The sequence below is a fragment of the Hylobates moloch genome, unplaced genomic scaffold (genome assembly GCF_009828535.3).
Source record: "Hylobates moloch isolate HMO894 unplaced genomic scaffold, HMol_V3 SCAFFOLD_10, whole genome shotgun sequence".
Classification (NCBI taxonomy): Eukaryota; Metazoa; Chordata; class Mammalia; order Primates; family Hylobatidae; genus Hylobates; species Hylobates moloch.
In genome coordinates this window covers 85563450-85583294 of record NW_026652285.1, presented here as the reverse complement: position 1 = coordinate 85583294, position 19845 = coordinate 85563450, and the positions used below count along the sequence as shown (strand labels likewise).

General features: G+C 47.0%; 1 protein-coding gene across 3 annotated transcripts in view; it reads right to left on the bottom strand.

Annotated features, from left to right (window-relative positions):
- RGS3 (regulator of G protein signaling 3) overlaps window positions 1–19845 on the bottom strand; it is a 162004-nt gene that overhangs the window by 112516 nt on the left and 29643 nt on the right. For all 3 annotated transcript variants that reach the window (XM_058445416.1, XM_032164923.2, XM_032164927.2), the window contains 4 exons: window positions 10875–10925; window positions 7280–7338; window positions 6164–6258; window positions 4717–4785 (listed from right to left, as the gene is read on the bottom strand). In XM_058445416.1, the coding sequence (XP_058301399.1) occupies window positions 4717–4785; window positions 6164–6258; window positions 7280–7338; window positions 10875–10925 (274 nt within the window). The remainder of the gene's footprint in view (window positions 1–4716; window positions 4786–6163; window positions 6259–7279; window positions 7339–10874; window positions 10926–19845) is intronic.

Sequence of the window (19845 nt, the reverse complement as noted above, 5' to 3'; positions counted from 1 at the left end):
ATATATTATATTTTATATATTATATAATTTATAATAATATATTATATTTTATATATTATATAATTTATAATAATATATTATATATTGAACATAATCTTTGGAGGTATAAATATAATACATATACGCATTTTTTACCTTAGTACATAACATTATAATTCTCTCCAAGTCTGTTCCCTGGCCACAAGTTCTGATTGATACTAGAAGCTTCAATTTGGCTTTTGCCATATTATCAAACAGAATTTTTAAAGCTGAGTTCCATATTCAGTGGCATATTGAGGAATTACTATTAATTTTTAAGTCTGATAATGTCATCATGATTATTTTTTAAAGCCATCTTTTAGAAATATATACTGATGAGATGTCTGGGATTTGCTTTAAAATAATTCACTGGAGAAGGGGAAAGTGGATGGGGTGTAAATGAAATAAGATTGGCCATATATTGATAATTGATGAAACTCAGCTATGAGTATATGAGGGTTTATTATATGATACTTTCTACCTCTGCATGCATTTGAAAGTGCCTATAAAAAACTCACAGAACCTCGAAGCTGAAAGAACCATTAGTGATCACTGCATTTTACAGACAAGGAAAATGAGGCTCAGTGCAGGGAAGGGATTGACCCATGGTCATACAGCTAGTCAAAGCTAAGCTAAAATCTACTGTGCTGAGGCCTGGTTCTCCTCGGTTCCCACTGTGATCACCATGATGAACTGAAATCATCTGGCCCTTCCCCAGAACTTCTTTGTAGGTCATCTTGTTTCTCTAATACAAGTTCACAGCCATCACTGGAAGGATCATGAGAATTAGTGAAATAGATGCTTTCCTGTTATCTCCTATCAGTTTCAAAATGTGACCACCACACATTTGGCTGAATAATTTATATAAAACTCCACTATAAATTCTGCGGTAGCTCATGTCTGTAATCCTAGCACTTTAGGAGGCTGAGGCAGGAGGAGCACTTGCAGCCAGGAGTTGGAGACCAGCCTGCACAACATAGCAAGGCATCGTCTCTACAAAAAAAAAAAAAAAAAAAATTAAGTAGCTGGGTGTGGTGGCATGCACCTGTAGTCCCAGTTACTCAGGAGGCTGAGGCTGGAGGATCATTTGAGCCCAGGAGTTCAAGGCTGCAGTTAAGCTCTAATCACACCACTGCACTCTAGCCTGGGTGACAGAGTGAGATCCTGTCTCAATCAAACAATCAATCAATCAATGAAAGTACACTATAAATGCAATGAGAAGCAGCCTGAGTCCTGAAGAGCAAGAATACTGACACAGAAAGAGTATGCTTTGGAGTCATTTATCATCCATGTGAGATGGTCAAGTGTACTGTAACGTGGCTACAAGAACCTGGGCTTGGCGTCAGCTTGCCTGCATTTACATCTTGTTTCCACGGCACCCTATCTGTGTTACCTTAGGCAAGTTACATAATGCCTCTGTGCCTGTTTCCTCACCTATAAAAGAGCAATAATAATAATACCTACCTCTTATGGTGTTGTGAGGGTTAAATTGGATAACGAGTGCCATGTGCTTAATGTCCACACACAGTAAGTGCTTGATAAATATGAGCTGTTGCATAACCTCAAGCAAGTGCCTTGGTTTTCATAAGCCTCAGTTTCCTCTTCTCTGAAGAGAGGGGCAATAATAATTCCTACCTCTCAGGATCATGATGAGGATAAAATGAGATAATGTATGTACAGTGCTTGGCACAGAGAAGAATTTCGTAAATGTTTGTTTCCTTCCTTCCACAACTGTCTTTCATGTTGATAAGTTGAATGTCCGTCCTTCAGAGAGGCACAATTTGATTTGAGAGCATTCAGCAGAGCCGAAGTTTCCTGCAATCACTCTGTCTGCCTCCTCCAGGTCAGAGGCCTTCTTGCTCTGAAATGGATCGATAAAGGAGAGAGGAAAAGGAGAGCACAAGGAGGCCAGGCCGGCCTGCGTGCTGCTCACAGCTTCACAGGGCCCTCTGCTCCGAGGGCCCTGATCCTCTTGAGCTTTGGGCTGGGACCGTGACCTTGAATTTGGCTGTATTTTGTTTAATAAGGCATCTCAATTTCCCAAAATAGGCAACACGTGGAGACACTGCCCCATGACGCTGACTCACTTTGCCTGGCCTCATTTTCTTTTCCAAAAGCCACGAAGGGCACGACTGGCTCCTTCTCCAGTAGTTTGGTGTCTACCTCCACCCAAAGGGCTTGCTGGGTGTCCATATGCCTCTCTGACACTCTGATGTCTCTTTCAGGACCTTCCCTTCATTGGCCTGTCCCTTCAAAGACAGGGATTGGACACTTGGTCCTTAGCATTCGATGCCCTTCCTTGACAGTCTCACTTGCTCAGAATTTCACCCACTGCCTTCCTGCTCATGGCTCCCATATCTCTGTCTTCCAAGTTCCAGGTAGGCAAAGGCGAGCCCTCCTTCACAGCTCTGACCTGGCTCCCCTCCAAGCACCTGCATCTCACCGTATCCCAAGCTGACTCACCTCCACCTCCAGTAACTCTGTCTTAGGTGGAGACACCATCAGCCACCCAGGAGTTACCCTTGACTTCCCACACTGCTCTCACAGCCAAATCACCACTAAGCACTACTGATTTAATCTCCTAAATATGGCCTGAGTCTGTTTTCCCCTCCCTAGCCCCAAAGCCTCTCTCTCACCTCAACCTTCCAAAGACCTACCAAAGCGATAGATCTAGAATGTGCATCCAAAATTCCCTGGCTCGACACACTTCAGTATCTCCCAATGGCCAGACATTCCCAAACACCAAAGTGGCTGCAGGAGGTTCACCCTGCAAACATGTTTAAGTGCAGATTTCTCAGCCCTGCCCATGAAGAGTTGGATGTAATTAATCTGACGCGGCACCTAAGAATCTGGGTTCCTGACAAGCATCCCAAGGAATTCTGATGTATATCCAGGATCAAGAACCACTGGCCCTTAGGAGAAACCCCATAGTCCAAAGAGAATCTACAGAATCATCTGACTTGGCTTATACCAACCTCTTCAGCTAATCTTTAGCCAGTCCCTACTTTGTACTTAACCTTCCAGCAACATCAATGAGTTTGCAGATCCCTCCTCACTCCACTCTTGCCCTGCCCTGCCCTCTCTACTTTTCTGGCTCTTCTGTCCTTTCACCTGTCCACCCATGAGTCAGTACAGTGTTGAGAGGAAAGACCCTGGGGTCCAACCACCTGGATTCCATCCGGGCTCTATTGTTAACTGGCTGTATGACCTTAGGCAAATTCCTAACATCTCTAAACTTTAGTTTCCTCTTCTGAAAACTTAGGACAAAACCACACTCTTCTTAGAGTTGTTGTAAGAATTAAATGAGATAATGCACTGTTAACCCCTGGCTCCAGGTCAACATCAGTCAGCGATTGCTCTTGTTATTAACATGACGTCCCCCTCCTCACTCTCAGGTCCAAGTCTCTATCGGTGATCTGATAGGAAAGTCTTTGACCCTATGCATGCATCCCCAGCATGTTGTTGCCACAGTGATACCCAGGAAATGGCAGCTGGATGAATGAATGAATGAGGTTTATTGTACTATACTACCCTGTGATGAAAAGTGGATACTTTATTAAAAGAGAAATCCTTCTTTTTGTAGGTTAAATACACCCCAACTTTAAAAAACATATTAGCTAATTACATTTAGGGTACTAAAGAGCATTGAATCCAAAAATGTTTTCCAGGTCTCAGCTAGTGACTTGAGCTGATTTTCATTCACGGAAGCCCCTTTACAGTCACCATTCAGTCATGTGATTGCTCCACAAATGATCCTGACCATGGGGTATCCCAGATTCCTTAGGCTGCATCAGCCAAATGAGCCACTGCTGCTAACAGTGGGCCATGGCAATCCATTGCTGTCACTTAACAGCCAATTCTCATGCTCACCTGCCCGGCACTCCTCCCCTGCTCCGCTCTAACTGCCGTCACTAATGGCCACTTCAGCCCTCCTGTGTCCTGCACTGCCTGCAAGATCAGCCTGTTTGGATTCTCCTACACAAAACTTCTACACTCCCTTACCTGGCCTCATCATGGCAGCCTGAGCTTACAGTGAGTATTTCTGCCTCCTTGCCTTTGCTCATGCTGTGCCCTGCCTGGAATGCCATTTCCAACCTTCTTCTTTAGTTGTCTTATTCTTCATCTGTGCCCAAGTTCAAAATTCCACTTTTTCCATGAAGCCTTCCTTGATCATCTCAGACCACAGTGAACTCTCCCTCTTCCCATACTGATGGCTGTTATTACTCATGTCATTCTGTTCTTCATGCAGCCAATATCTAATAAACATCTATATGCTAGGCACTAGGTACCGTGATGGCTAAAAAAGAAATAGTCGTTTTTCAAGGTGCTTAGAGTCCTATAGAACTGAGCATGTAAATGTTGTTATTGTAATTTCTCTCCATGCAGTGCCTGGTGTCCCCACCTGAATAGTGGACACCTTGAGAATAAAATCTGTGTGTAGGCTGGTCAGCATCCCCAGTGACCAGCACAGTGCCTTGTTTGATACCGAGTGCTCAGCAAATGCTCATTGATAACACAGTCCTTGGTAACACCTGGAATGATGGGGACTCAAGGAGGGGCAGCCTCTGCAATTTAGTATTGCCACTACCACTCATTTATCCAGAAAGCACTAATCTAACCCCTGCTGTATGCTGGCCACCTGGCTGTCACCCACTAGCCCAGAGCAGAGTCCCCCTCCAGCTCAGCAGCTCTCCTCACCTGGACTGGCTGGCCCTGTTCCACACAGTAACCAAGAGACGCTTCTGATCATCCTCCTCTTGGACAGGACTGCGAAGTCAATCAGACCATCGGAGTGTTAGTAAGGGCTGAGCTCCAGGCCATAGATGACTCATAGAGTCAGTCATAATTCCAAAAATGTGTAAGTAACGTCAACAGCTGGTTAAATAAACTGTATTACAAATAAAGTAAGAGATGACTACCTCCATGCATAAAACAGTTTATACTATGTTGTTAAGGACAAAAAGGAGGTTACAACATGCTATTATAAAACAATTCCATTTTCGGGCCGGGCACAGTTGCTCATGCCTGTAATCCCAGCACTTTGGGAGGCCAAGGTGGGCGGATCATGATGTCAGGAGATCAAGACCATCCTAGCTAACACGGTGAAACCCCGTCTCTACTAAAAATACAAAAAAATTAGCCGGGCGTGGCAGCGGGCGCCTGTAGTCCCAGCTACTCCAGAGGCTGAGGCAGGAGAATGGCGTGAACCTGGGAGGCGGAGCTTACAGTGAGCCGAGATTGTGCCACTGCACTCCAGCCTGGGTGACAGAGCAAGGCTCCACCTCAAAAAAAAAATTCCATTTTTGTAAACATACACACACAGACATACACACACACACATGCAAACATACACACCCACATGCAAACATACACACCCACACAAATTAAAAGGTCTGAAAAGAAATACAGTAGGGCATATCTGTAAGTAGGAGGGCTATAGGTGTTTTCTATTTTCTTCTTTTTAATCATCTATATTTTCTATTTTCCTATCATAACCAAAATTACTTTATGTAGTAAGAAAAAAACAAAATATTATTATTAATCTTCACTAAGAGGAAAATACAAAATGTCCATTACCTTCCCATTGGCCGTAGAGTTCAGAGATTGGGGAAAGAAATAATAACAGTAATAGCTGGTACCCTGTGTTATGTTATACTGTCCCATTTATACCCCACAGCTCTCTGAGGTTGCTACTATTATTAGCCCCATTTTACAAATAAGGAAGCCAAGGCTCGGAGAGGTTAGAAAGTTGAAGTAAAAAGGGGGGCAGGGAGGCAAAACATCCTTCAGCTTGGAAAATTCCTTCGGCTAAAGGAGAAAGCTTGGCCCAAGGCACAGTGGGAAATTGCCTACACTTTTTATGGGCTGCCAGCCCCAGGCTGGGCATTTTAGTTATGAGAGCTAGCCAAGTGATACCTTATCACTGTGGACCTCGCTGCTGGGCCCGGTGCCAGGGATGCAAGGACACAAGTGAGTGAGAAAACAAAGACATCCTTTAGAAGGCACTGTTTTTTTTTTTTGTTTTGGTTTTTTTTTTTTTTTTTTTTTTTGCATAGATCTAGTTCTAGATTTGGCAAACAGAGCTGCTCCCAGATAAACACTCCTTCCCTCTCCTTTCTAGGGCCCAGCTGCATCAGACTCTTACAAGAAGAAGTGCTCATGGAAAGCCGGGTCTCTGCAGTCTGGAATGGTCTGCGTCTTCTGGTGGCGTAGTCTATTATCTTCAGGGATCAAAGAAATCTTGAATTGGAAAAAACGAAGCATGATTAGCGGATCTCATGGCCCACCTAAGCCCAGCAGCTGACTCTGCACATCTCCAAGTTAAAGGCTTCCCAGGGTCCTTCAAGTCAGCCTCTGCAGAGGACAGAATAGAGTCCCCTGTCAGATGCTGCAAGGGAACAAGGAGCCCAGGGCAAGAGACATTGGAGGCAGATGCCAGGACAGGCCCTCATGGTGGGTGGTACCAAAAAGGCAGCCACGGCCCAGCTAGAGCTGGGGTACAACTTTATCATCTCTGCTCTTCCCCCAAGCAGAGTGGTTTCCCCAGAAGTGAAAGGCCTCCTCTCTTCTAAGGTCCCAGCAGCTGCTGAGCGCTCCCTTCACAAAGGCTCCAGGTCAGCCTCCTGCTAAGGCCCCAAATCCATGTTCTCAACCCAGGGCTGTTCTAGCCCTGCTCCTGATAAAGTCCTTGCCAGCAGGGGCCTCTGATCAGCCTGAAGGCTTCAGGAAGAATGCTGAGGGCCAGCACCTGGAACCCCAGCTGCCACACTTTAGGAAGCTCCTGGCCTTTGGCTCTCACTGAAAGTAGAGCCCCACCCCTACAAGGACCCTGTCTTTACAGCAAAAGCCCAACCCAGAAGGATCATCCAGCCCTCAGAGACACCCTCCACTCTACTGCCCAACTCTGGCCATCCTGCCCCTAGTTTGGGGGGAAAATGGGTGAAAACGGTGCTTTTCACAAGAGATCTTAGGATTGCCTGTGGATTTCAGCCATCCACATACTCACTGTGCCCACCTATATAGATGACCAAGATCGCCCTTAAGATTTTGGCTGTTGCAGGAAGCCCCAGGGACCCAGCCGAGCTAAGGGCATGGGTCTGTCCCAGCACCGGGCCCAATAAATGCCCATTGAGAAGATGAGTGAGATGGCAACTGCCTCGTCAAAGGTCACCAGCCCCACAGGTGTGCTGGGACCTTGGGACTGAGCCCAGCAACATGGCCCCTCAATATCCCGCTCCCCACCTCCAGCCCCACCACATACCTTCACATACGGATCACAGGCACCAGGCTGTTTGCTGATCAGGCCTTTACCTTCTATAACTAAAAGAGAATTCAGACATTGGGATGGATGAATGGAAACATACACACACACAGCGAGAAAGAGAGACACACATAGACATATCCACCCACACGAATAAAGAGACCTGAAAAGAAAAGCGTACCTGTGAGTAGCAGGGCTATGGCCCCTACTACTAGGCCCTTAATCTGCATAACCACCATTGGCTATGAACCTACTCCGGTCTAGGCCATTCCCACCATCTCCCACGCTCTGGCAGCACCCTCACCAATGCATTACGGGGTACATTCAATTCCCTGAATCTTACAGCTGGAAGAGAACTACAGTTTATAGAATCCAACCCTTCATGTAATGGCAAAAATGAGGCTTCGAGGGGGGCCCAAGATAGTAAGAAACTTGCCCACAATCACAGAACAATGGGAATGACTGTTGGATTTGGAACCCATGTCTCTTGACTCCCGGCCCAGTGCTCTACCACATAAGACTGACTTCTAGGAATGAAGAGGCCACTCACCATGTGCCATGAGCCATGCTGTGGCACTCATGGTGTGCCGTGAGCCATGCTGTGGCACTCATGGTATGCCGTGAGCCATGCTGTGGCTGGCGGACAGCACAGCACAGGAGTCACAAGCTGGGGCCTCAGGGGTGGACGGACCCAGGCATGAATTCCAGCTGCACCGCTTACTCACCATATAAGCTAGAGTGAGTTGCTTTGCATGGGACAAAATTTGCCATTTTTAATGGTTTAGTGATAATAACATGCACTTCACATGGTTGTTGTGCCAATTAAATGAGGAAATGTGTCTGAAGTGCTCAGAGGAGTGCCTGGCAAATAAGTAATTGCTCAAAAAATGTTTGCTAAAGAAAAATAATACTAAATAAAGGCTAGGGGAGAGGTGTGGGGTGGGTGCAGGTGTGGTCATGAGAGTAGGCAGCACCATTTGCCTGAGGTCTATAGAAAGAAGACAATAGGCCTGATAGAACCTGAGCCTCAGTTCTATTTTCTTTTACATCTGGTTTTTTTTGTTTGTTTTTTGTTTTGAGATGGAGTTTTGCTCTTGTTGCCTAGGCTGGAGTGCAATGGCATGATCTCGGCTCACTGTAACCTCCACCTCCCGGGTTCGAGTGATTCTGCTGCCTCAGCCTGCCAAGTAGCAGGGATTACAGGCATGCGCCACCACACCCGGCTAATTTTGTATTTTTAGTAGAGAGAGGGTTTCTCCATGTTAGTCAGGCTGGTCTCGAACTCCCGACCTCAGGTGATCCACTCGCCTCGGCCTCCCAAAGTGCTGGGATTACAGGCGTGAGCCAACGCACCAAGCCTTACATCTGGTTTTCATTGAGCCCTAGGGTTCAGCTCAGACAGTGCTCCCAGTAGTCTGAGGTGCAAGGTCTGGGAAGCCAATGGAAGGAGTGGGGACTGGCGGGAAGGGATGAAGGGCCTGAGACTGGGGTGAAGCCAAAGCAAACTGTGCAGGACAAATGGAGTGGTGGAAGCCAAGAAGCATTTTGCAAAAACTGTTTGCACAGCTGGAGTCAGGCCCCGGCAGGCAGAGAACACCCCTCTGCTGCTCCTTGGGAACTTCATGTTGGGCCCCCCATGGCCAGGACCAGAGGACCCAGGCGCCTACTAGTCTACTCTGCCCAGTATCCTGGTTACTGTTCCTGTGTGCATCCCTTCCCTCGAGGGCGTGGTTCTTGAGAGCAGGACCCAGGCCTGGTGACCTCCTGGGTCTCTCTAGCCAGCAGTGGCAATGAACCAGACCCAGTCCCTGCCCTCATTGCCTTCTCAGTCTGGCAGAGAGGCCAGACACAGGTGGCACAGTGTAGTCAGGGCTGTGACAAAGACACAAAGGAGAAAGCAATAAACCCAGCCCAGACAGGTGGGTTGGGGGGATGATTCCTGGAGGGGGAAATAATAAGGCAAAATGAGCCTTCCTTCCTGAGTCTTAATGATGATGAAGGCAGGCATATTTCTTACAAAATCAGAGCAGGGGGAGAGTTATTTTTCAAAAGGGGTTCCAAAAAAAGGTTATTCCAGGCACAGTGAATAGCAGGTGCAAAGGCACAGAGGCAGGAGCAAGCAAGACGCATTCAAGGGAGTGCATGTAACTGGATAGAGCTGGAGGTGGAGGGTACCTTCAGCGGCAAGAACCAGGGAGGCTGGAGAGATAGACAGGGCCTTCTGGGCTAAACAGAAGAGTCCTGGCAGTGGGGGCCATGAGAGCAACTCATGTAACTATTCATGCACTGGATGGAAGGATGGACACATGGACAAACAGGTGGAGTATGAACTCTTCCTGTGCTGTGCTCCAGCCATGCTAGACAGCTCTTCAAATGCATCCTGCTCTCTCTGACCCCCAGGCCTTTGCACTTGCTAGCCCTGTGCATGAAGTGCTAGCCACACCCTCCCTGCTCCTCTCTGCCTGGCTCAGGCCCATTCCTCCTTCAGGATACCATGTGGGCATCACCCCCTCTGCCAAGTCTTCCCTGGCATCCCATCAACACCATCTAGACAGGGGTGGGTGCTTCTCCTTGGTGTTTCCAGCCTCTAGCACAGAGCTAATGCTCAATCACTATTTTTGGAATGTATGGTTTTCTTTTCTTTTCTTTTCTTTTTTTTTTTTTTTTTTTTTGAGATGGAGTCTCGTACTGTCACCTGGGCTGGAGTGCAATGGCATGATCTCGGCTCACTGCAACCTCCACCTCCCGGGTTCTAGCAATTCTCCTACCTCAGCCTCCCAAGTAGCTGGGATTACAGGCATCTGCCACCATGCCCAGCTAATTATTTTGTGTTTTTAGTAAAGACGGGGTTTCACTATGTTGGCCAGGCTGGTCTCGAACTCCTGACCTCGTGATCTGCCCACCTCGGCCTCCCAAAGTGCTGGGTTTACAGGCATGAGTCACCGTGCCTGGCCAGTTTTCTATTTTATCTAACAAAAACTTATACAGGATTGACTACAAGTTCGGCACTGTTCTAAGCATTTTACTAATAGTAACTCACTTAATCTTTGTAGCAACCTGTAAGATACATAGTATTACCACCACTACTTGACAGATGAGAAAACTGAGCTTGTTCAAGGCCACTCAGCAAGTATCAGAGCCAGGGTTCAAATTATAGTGGTCTGGCTCCAAAGACTATGATCTTAACCATGATACTATGCTGCCTGTCAACCAATGAATAAATGAATGAATGAGGAAAATAGAGAAAAGAAGAAAGGATGGAATAAAGAAGAGAAGGAAGATAGGAAAACTCTTCTGTAGCCCTGCTCTGCTGGGGCCGAGAAGGAAGTTGAGGTACCCAGGGGCAGCTGTAGCCTGTCAGTGAGAAAGGTCTACCATGTGGACTCCAGACACATCCAAGGCAGGACCAGGGCTGCTCTGTAGAAAGAGCCCCAGGTTAGTACTGGCTTTTATCAATGGACACATGGCAGGACACTACACAAGGATGAGAAAAGAAGCCTTGGCCCATGGTGCCACCATCCCCCGACCCCAGCCCCAGGGAGGAAGCTGAGTGGCCCGCCCCTTCCTTGGTGAGCCTGCACAAAGCCGTACTCACTGTGAAGCAGCAGAACCCGGTCCTGGGCATCAATGGACAGCCTCAGCTGACCTACGGAAACAGCAACAGAAACAACCTTGCCTCAGCTCTCTGGTGGGTATGGTGGAAAAAACTGGAGGGAAGGTGACAGGAATGCTCTTTTGTTCATGTGAAGATATTCAAAGACTCATACAGTCTCTGGCTGGCAGGGACCTCAGAAGCCACAGGGTTCAGCCCCCCTCACCACGTCGGGAGTCCCTTTCGAATGCCTCCAGCAGTGGTTTTCTAGCCTTGCTTGTGCCCCTCTGGTGATGGGGAGCTCACTACTGTACGGGCAGCCAGGTGAATGCTGGGAGCTCTCACTGCTGGGCCATTGTCAAATGTTGGTAAAGGTGTAGGAAAACAAGTACTGTCATTCTCTGTTGGAGGGAGTGTAAATGGAGGGTAATTTCTGCCAAGATCTACTGAAATTTAAATGTGCATATTCTTCCACCTAAAAGTCTTCATTCCAGGTCACTATCGTAGACAAACACACACACGTGCACACAAAGGCTGGCACTACAGCATTGTTTAAGGAAAAACTGGAAATACCTGAAATGTTCATCAATATAGAAATAGTGAAGTAAACCATCTATAGCTGTACATGGAATAGTATGAGCTGTTATAGAGAATGGAGGAGCTCCATACGACCTGGCAGGGGAATATTATTGAGAAAAGTTTTAGGTTTTTGTTTTGTTTTGTTTTTGAGATAGGGTCTGCCTCTATCATCCAGGCTGTAGTGCAGTCATGCAATCATAGCTCACTACAGCTTCAACCTCCTGGGCTCAAGCAATCCTCCTGCCTCAACCTCCCAAGCAGCTGAGACTACAGGCACACGCCACGGTGCCCAGCTATTTTTTAATTAATTTTTTGTAGAGAAGGGGTCTTGCTGTGTGTTGTCCAGCTTGGTCTCAAACTCCTGGGCTCAAGTGATCCTCCCACCTCAGCCTCCCAAAGTTCTGGGATTACAGGTGTAAGCCACCACGCCCCACAAAGATGAGTTTTTAAAGGAACAAGCAAATTTCAGAACAATACATAGGGTATGTATCTGGTGGGGGAAGGGGGTTCTGAAAGGATGCCAAATTAAAAACAGTGATCCCTTCTAGAGAACAGACTAGGAATTGGAGGAGGGTAGTCAAGAGGAATTTCAATCTATCACAATTGTTGTTTTAATAATTCGAATATATCCATGAACTATAGCACTTCTATAATTAAAAAGAAAGGAAAGAGGAAACAAAGGAAGAAAGAGGCAGGAGAAAGGAGGGGAGGAAGAGAAAGAGCAGGGAGGAAGAGAAGAGAACAGGGAGGGAGGGGACATGCAAAGAGAACAGAAGGACGGGGCTGGAAGGCAGGGCAAGAGTGAGTGGCCGGGTGAGGTTTATCCCCTGGCTTTTCCCATTTTTGTTTAAAATTTTTAAAAAAAGAAAAAACAGGACAAAACTTCAGGTCATCCTCACAGACACCCAGTGGCCTCCAGCCAAGACAGAGAAGAGAGAGAGGGTCACACTCCTCTTCGTCGGTGACATCGAAAATGTTTCTCTCAGTCCAGTAGACTTTCCTTGGGACCTCAGAAAGCTGCTGAACTCAGTCCACCCCATGGACAGGCACTGGAGACATCAGAGAGCAGGGCAGGGCACATCTACCAGAAAGCCCAGGCATGTCTCCATCTGTGACGACCCTGGCTAGCAGTGCCCTCCGTCTGTCCAGTCACCTGTAGCGATGGGGAGCTTGCTTCCTGCGGAGGGAGCCCTTTCCCTTTTGAAAGAGCTCTGATTGTTCAATGCTGCATCTTATATTAAGCCAACAGTGGCCTCTCAGTAACTTTCATTGCCTGGATCTAGTTCTGCATTCTCTGGGCTCTTTCTTCTAGACCTGAACTCCAAAGTCCTTCCACAATCCCTCACAGCACAGTGAGACATCCCCTCATCATCCCATCTGGCCGCCTCTGGACATGCCTCATGAAACTAGGCTGGCAGCTGGGGCTCTGCTTTGGTGCTGGTTAGAGAACATGTTTGGAGAACCCTTCATGTCTCTTATCTCTGCATAAGTCCACCAATCACTGTGACCTAGACATCACTTGACCCTCATACTTCTGGTGTTCAAGCTTCAGTCCCAAGCAATTCAGGCTCCCGCAAACCCTGGTCTAGCCCTTCATCGATCAGAAATATCTGCTGCTCTCCCGTCCAGGATCCAGATCTCAGAAGCCCAGGAATCCTGTTTCAGTTCCAGCCCTAACTGCCCTCTTCTTTCAGGACCACAGTGGCCATGGATGTGAGGTGGAGCTAATAACAGGGGTTATGGCACTCTCCAAGCTGTGATCAGATAACGCTGGCGGGTGAGGAGGACTCCTTGGATGAAAGGCGCCGGGAGAACTGACGGTATCATTATCTCAAAGTCTGAGCAATTACTTCACTGTGGCTCCCTACAGCTGAGAAACCTATGAAAACTGTGCCCGATCTAGTGTGGGGTGGGAGAGAGAGAGGTTTGGAAACAGGCAAACGAAGCCAGCAGTCTTGGGTTGAATTTCACCAACTCAAAGACACCTATGTTTAACATGAAACATTTTTTCTGAAACTACTACCTGTGCAAAGCCAGCTCTGGCACAAACATGCTTGGATGCGAAAGCCACAGGAATCCCAGTGCTCCACAACACCTACCACCTAACTAACAGTGGCCCTTTGCCCAGAAGTCAGGGTCAAGAAATATCCAGACACAAATGATCACTAATTCCATTTAGCAAATATTTGCTGGGCATCTGCACGAGGCTGGGCAGGTGCCTGCCCTCACAGGGCTCACAGCCCAGTGGTTAGGACAAGGACTTAGGCAAGGCCAAGTGGGAAGCTGGAGGCTGACAAAGGGCCAGGGGCAAAGGCTGACTCAGGATTGAGACGAGTCTGCACCACACCACACCGCTCCCGTTCCAGGCCCTGCCAGCCAGGGGCTTCTCAGGAAGGCCAGGGTGCCTTGTACCCTGTTACAGCAGAGAAACCAAACCCAGCAGACCAGACTCCAGGCTCCCCAGGCCAGGACACACCTGCCCCAGTTCACAAGATCCCTCCCTCAGCCATGCCTGTCCCCTCCTTCCCCACATCAGGCTACTCCACCAAATGTCTGACACACAGGCCCCTGAAGTCATCTTGTCCAGTCTCCTCATTTTGTAGCCAGAATAGTCATGCCTGAGATGGAAGGTGATTTTCTCTGGGCCCAGAGAATCCAGGGCTGGAGATTAGAACTCTACCCCTACTCCAGCACTCTTTCCTGTGCACAGTCTTCTGAAACACCCACAGCCCTCTAGCATGCATCTCCTCTACTGTGCCCGCTGCGTTTGCCAACACAACCTTCAGATTCAGAGGTAGAGAGAACCATCAGGGACAGCACCAGGTGCCACAGCTTTTCTCAAGAAACCAACAGGTTAGCTGGGCATAGTGGCACATCCTATAGTCCCAGCTGCTTGGGAAGCTGAGGTGGGAGGACCACTTGAATCCAGGAGGTTGAGCCTGCAGTGAACCATGATCACACCACTGCACTCCAGCCTGGACCTTGGGGAGCAGCGTGAGACCTGTCTCAAAGGAAAAAAAAAGAAAACGAAAAAAAAGAGAGGGCAGCCTCCTAGAAATGTCTCCAATCTAGAGAAAGAAACCTCCAGCTGACGGCGAAGTCAGGCTGAATCCCTGGAGTCTTCAGCTCACCTAGGCACCAGCTAATTTGGCATCCTTTCAGAACACCCCCCACCACCACCTCCCTCCACAGATACATGCCCTATGTATTGTTCTGAAATTTGCTTGTTACTTTGAAAACTTGTCTTTGTGGGGCGTGGTGGCTCATGCCTGTAATCCCAGCACTTTGGGAGGCTGAGGTGAGAGGATCGCTTGAGCCCAGGAGTTTGAGACCAATCTGGACAATATAGCAAGAGCCCTTCTCTACAAAAAATTAATTAAAAAAATAGCCGGGCACCGTGATGCATGCCTGTAGTCTCAGCTACTTGGGAGGTTGAGGCAGGAGGACTGCTTGAGCCCAGGAGGTCAAAGCCGTAGTGAGCTATGATTGCATGACTGCACTCCAGCCTGGGTGATAGAGCCAGACCCTGCCTCAAAAAACAAAAACCTAAAACTTTTCTCAATAATATTCCTGCCCCTACACCTCTGGTTTTTTCAACACTCCCCATTCCTCCCTAGACTCGGGGAGCATTCAGGCTAAAGGGCTTGAAGTCATCCTCATCGAGGTTGGGCAGGGCCCTTGGACAGGGCATATCCCCTGTTCCCATGAGACCACAGTGGGCACCAACACTATGTGCAAAAGGTGGTAGTGATGGATGCCCAGAGAGGCTGCAAGTGTGTACCAGGGCCCAGAGCCAAAGGGAGAATAGACAGGGCCCCATATGGCAGGAAAAATACTGGATGGGAGTGAGCTTCAGAAAGCCTGGAAAAGGCAACAAACCCAAATTCTGCTGAGCACAGGACTTGAAGGGCTCAGACTTACTGGGCACTTTTAAATGGATGTGGACACCAGCTAAAGAAATTCAATCTGGCAGACAATACTCAGTAGAGAACCACAGATGAACTCTAACCTACTGGCCACAGTCAGAAACAGACATACTCAGAAAATAAAGGAAGTAGATGGGGACTGCACACCTTTGCTAGACTCAGGGATCAGCCGGAATGTGTCCCAGTGGGAGCCCATGCCACTGTGAGATGTGCAGAGAATACATCTATGATGGACTTGCCTGGCTAGCATGAAGCAGCAGGCATCCTAAAATCCAATTCACCCCAGAAGCTGCTGCCCATTTAAGAACTGTCACATGTTAAAAGCTACAGGAAGGGTGATGATATCCAGATAAACATACGAAGGCAGTTGGGTCTACATGGAGCCTAGTCAGCCACTGACATCCACAAATTTCCCCTCCATTTATGAGAACATGTCTGTACTCAAGTCTTCCTCGCAGGAGGGAGGGAGCCCAGCCAGTTGCCAGGCACGCCCTCTCTCTGTGGTCTTCAGCTGCCTCATCCACACCCCAGCCCTGATCCAGGCTCAGAAAGGGTTAAGCATGTGTTTACCAATTTCACTGCCTGCTTGATCTAAGGGAGAAATGGTAGGCTGTAGTGGCGCTGGGAAACAGGCAGCCACACAGCTCTACGGACATAACCCAGGAGAATTTCCCATGGCTACTGTGTTAAAAGAAGGAGAACCTTGAGTTCCATTCAAAAAAGTGGCCCTGGTTTGCGAAGGTGAGGACATAGGACACACAGCGCTGGGATAAAAATTGTGATGGGTCAGTTCAATCCCCTGGCCTCTCTGCTTCCTATGAAAGCTGATATTAATGTAGTTTCAGAAGCTCTTTTTCCTTACAGAAAGAGATTGCTCTGGCCAGCATAAATCTTCTAGTCTACTCAGAAATTCTATTTTTCAACATAAACTAATAAATTAGCATTCAGGTCTCTTGATAATTTAGATTCCCATGGATCACTCACAAGGGATTCTAGGTCTATCCTGGGCAAGCTGGTAAAATAAAACTCCTGAATCTACTGCAGTCAGCATCTAATCTTGGCTGGACCATAACACCACTAGCAGTCCTGTGGGGGCTCAGACCCAAACATCCTACAGGATTCACACACATCTCACCCCAGAGTTCAGGGCCATAGTGAACTACCAGGCTAGGCACACACATGGAGAGAACAAAGTCAATATTTCTTAGATGTTTACTAGGTACTCAGCACTTTACTATAAGCTTATTTCTTTTACTCCTCACGATAACTCCGTGAAATGGTTACTACTTTTATCCCAATTTACAGGCAAAGAAACTGAAGATTATTAAGAGGTAAACAGGTTGGCTGGGCATGGTGGCTCACACCTGTAATCCCAACACTTTGGGAGGCTGAGGCAGGATGATCACTTGAGGCCAGGAGTTTGAGATCAGCCTGGGCAACACAGCAAGACTCTGTCTCTCCAAAAACGTTTTTTTTAAATTAGCCAGACGTGGTGGTGTGCACCTGTAGTCCCAGCTACTCAGGAGGCTGAGGTGGGAGGATCACTGGAGCCCAGGAGGTTGAGGCTGTAGTGAGCCATGATCACACCACTGCACTCCAGCCAGGGAAACAGAGTGAGACCCTAACTCAAAAAAAAAAAATAAATAGCTAAAACAGGTTGTCCAAATCACACAGCCAGTAAGCGGCAGAGCTGGGGTTTGCATTTAGGCAGTCCAGGGCCCCCACTGTTAGCCTCTCTATACCTATGATGGGTTTAAAATTTGTCCACAAAGTCTTTGATACTCTTCCTTTCAAGAGGTGAAGCCTAGTTCTTCCCTTCAGACATGGGCTGGACTTAGTGACTTGCTTCTAACAAACAGAATGTGGTAGAAATGACAATGGATGACTTTCAACATTAGGATATTAAAGGTATTATTAGTTCCTTCTTTTTTTTAACAGCTGTATTGGGATATAATTAACATATCATATGTTTCATTGATTTTGTTTATTATTGAGATGGAGTCTCACTCTGTCACCCAGACTGGAGTGCAATGACATGATCTCAGCTCACTGCAACCTCTGCCTCCCAGGTTCAAGTTATTCTCCTGTCTCAGCCTCCTGAGTAGCTGGGATTACAGGCATGCACCACCCACACCTGGCTAATTTTTTGTATTTTTAGTACAGACAGAGTTTCACCATGTTGGCCAGGCTGCTCTCGAACTCCTGACCTTAGATGATCCGCCCTCCTCGGCCTCCCAAAGTGCTGGGATTGAGCCACCGCGCCCGGCCACAATTCACCAATTTAAAGCATGTAATTTTCTTTTAGTATATTCACAGGATTCTGTAATCAATCACCTCTATCTAATTTTAGAACATTTTCATCCTCCCCTAAAAGAAATCCCATACTCTTTCACAGTCACAGCCTATTCCCTTCTCCCTTCAGCCCCTGTCAACCACTAATCTGCTTTCTGTCTCTAAGGACTTGCCTATTCTGGATACTTATGTAAATAGAATCACACAACACATGGTCTTTTGTGATTGACTTCTTTCACTTAGCATAATGTTTTCAAGGTTCACCCATATTGTAGCACGTATCAGTATTTTATTCCTTTTGTGGCCAAATAATATTCCATTGTATGGATATACCACATTTTGTTTATCCACTCATTTGGTGATGGATATTTCAGGTTATTTCGACTTTTTGGCTATTATGAATAATGCCGTTTTGAACATGCATGTGTGTCCATATGTTTGTGTGAGCATGTGTTTTCATTCCTCTTGGATTTATACCTAAGAGTGGAATTGCTGGGTCAAATGGTAACTCTACATTTAACTGTTCTGGGGAACTGCCAAACTTTTCCACAGTGGTTGCACCATTTGACATTCCAGCCAGCAGTGTACAAGGGTTCCAATTTCCCCTCAACTTCTTCAATGTCTATTATTGTCTTTTTTTTTATTATAGTCATTCTAGTATGATAGTATCTCGTTGTGGTTTTGATTTGCATTTCCCTGATAACTAATGACATTGAGTACTTTTTCATGTGCTGTTAGCCATTTTTCTTTGGAAAAAAATGTCTATTCAAATCCTTTACCCATTTTTGAGCTGGGTTACTCATCTTTTTATGGGAGTTCTTTCTTGCTTTCATTTTTGTATCACTTGCCTAGAGAGAAGCCAGTTGCCACATAATAAGGAAGCTCAAGCAATCCTATGAAGAGGTCCATGCGATAAGAAACAGAAGCCTCCTAATTACAGGTAGCAAGGAACTGAGGCCTCCTGCCGAGAGCCATGTGAATGAGCCATCTTGGAAAGGGACCCTCCAGCCCCAGTAATGCCTGCTCGGACAACTGCAGGTAGGCAGGCAGGGAGAAAGGAAGGAAGGATGGAGAGAGGGAGCAGGGGAGGAAGGGACGGAAGAGGCAGGGAGGGAGGAGAAAAGGAGGGAGAGAGGCAGAAAGGGAGGAAAAAAAAACAAAAACCAATTCGAAAAGCTTAGAAAACATATGTAGGGGACTTCCATTTCTGGGATGACAGATCCACTGAGGAAAACTGGAAATGCTAAACAAAATATGTTAAAGCATCTTCTTAGATAAACAAGAGAGAGAGGAGCTACCAGGCAGGATCTAGGGGGATGGAGGACTATAGAAGGAAGCCCAGTGTTTTTCTGGGCTAATTTTCTCCTGGGGTGTTTTCAAATTCTGGAGGGCTGATTGAGAGATCAAGAGGCTGAGTGAGTTTCTGCCTGCTTCTCAGGGCTAGAGGAATAGGAACTAGGGACCAGGGCCCACCGACAAGCAGGGTTCTTCTGAGCACCACGTTTTGCGTAGGGACCCTGAAGGGTTGCTCCATAGGAATAGTGTGAACTGTAATCAGATACAGCTACTCCAGGGACTACAGCTCGACTTCAAGTATTCTCAGTCCTAACACTGAATTAAGACTATCCCAGTGACCCTAAGCACCTGACAAACGAACAAAGATTTTTTGAAGGAAAATATCATCCTAGGTCTGCACTGAGAAGAAAATAATAATAATAACAACAACTCTTTGCCTGTACTGTTTGTCTGTTGTTTGTTTTGAGTCAGGGTCTCACTCTGACACCCAGGCTAGAGTACAGTGTCATAATCACAGCTCACTGTAGTCTTGACCTCCTAGGCTCAAGTGATCCTCCTGCCTCAGCCTCCCAAGTAGCTAGGACCACAGGTGCACATCATCATGCCCAGCTAATTTTTTTATTTTTTGTAGAGATGAGCTCTCACTATGTTGCCTAGGCTGGTCTCGAACTTCTGGGCTCAAGCAATCCTCCTGCCTCAGCCTCCCAAAGTGCTGGGATTATAAGCATGGGCCACTCACCACTCCCAGCCATGTGCCTGTTCTTTGTAACAGACACAGCACACCTACAGTGTAGATCCAAAAAGGTTGAAAGAAAAAGGATGGAAAAAGATATGTCAGGCAAATATTAAGTGAAAGAAGCATGGGTAGCTATGTTAATATC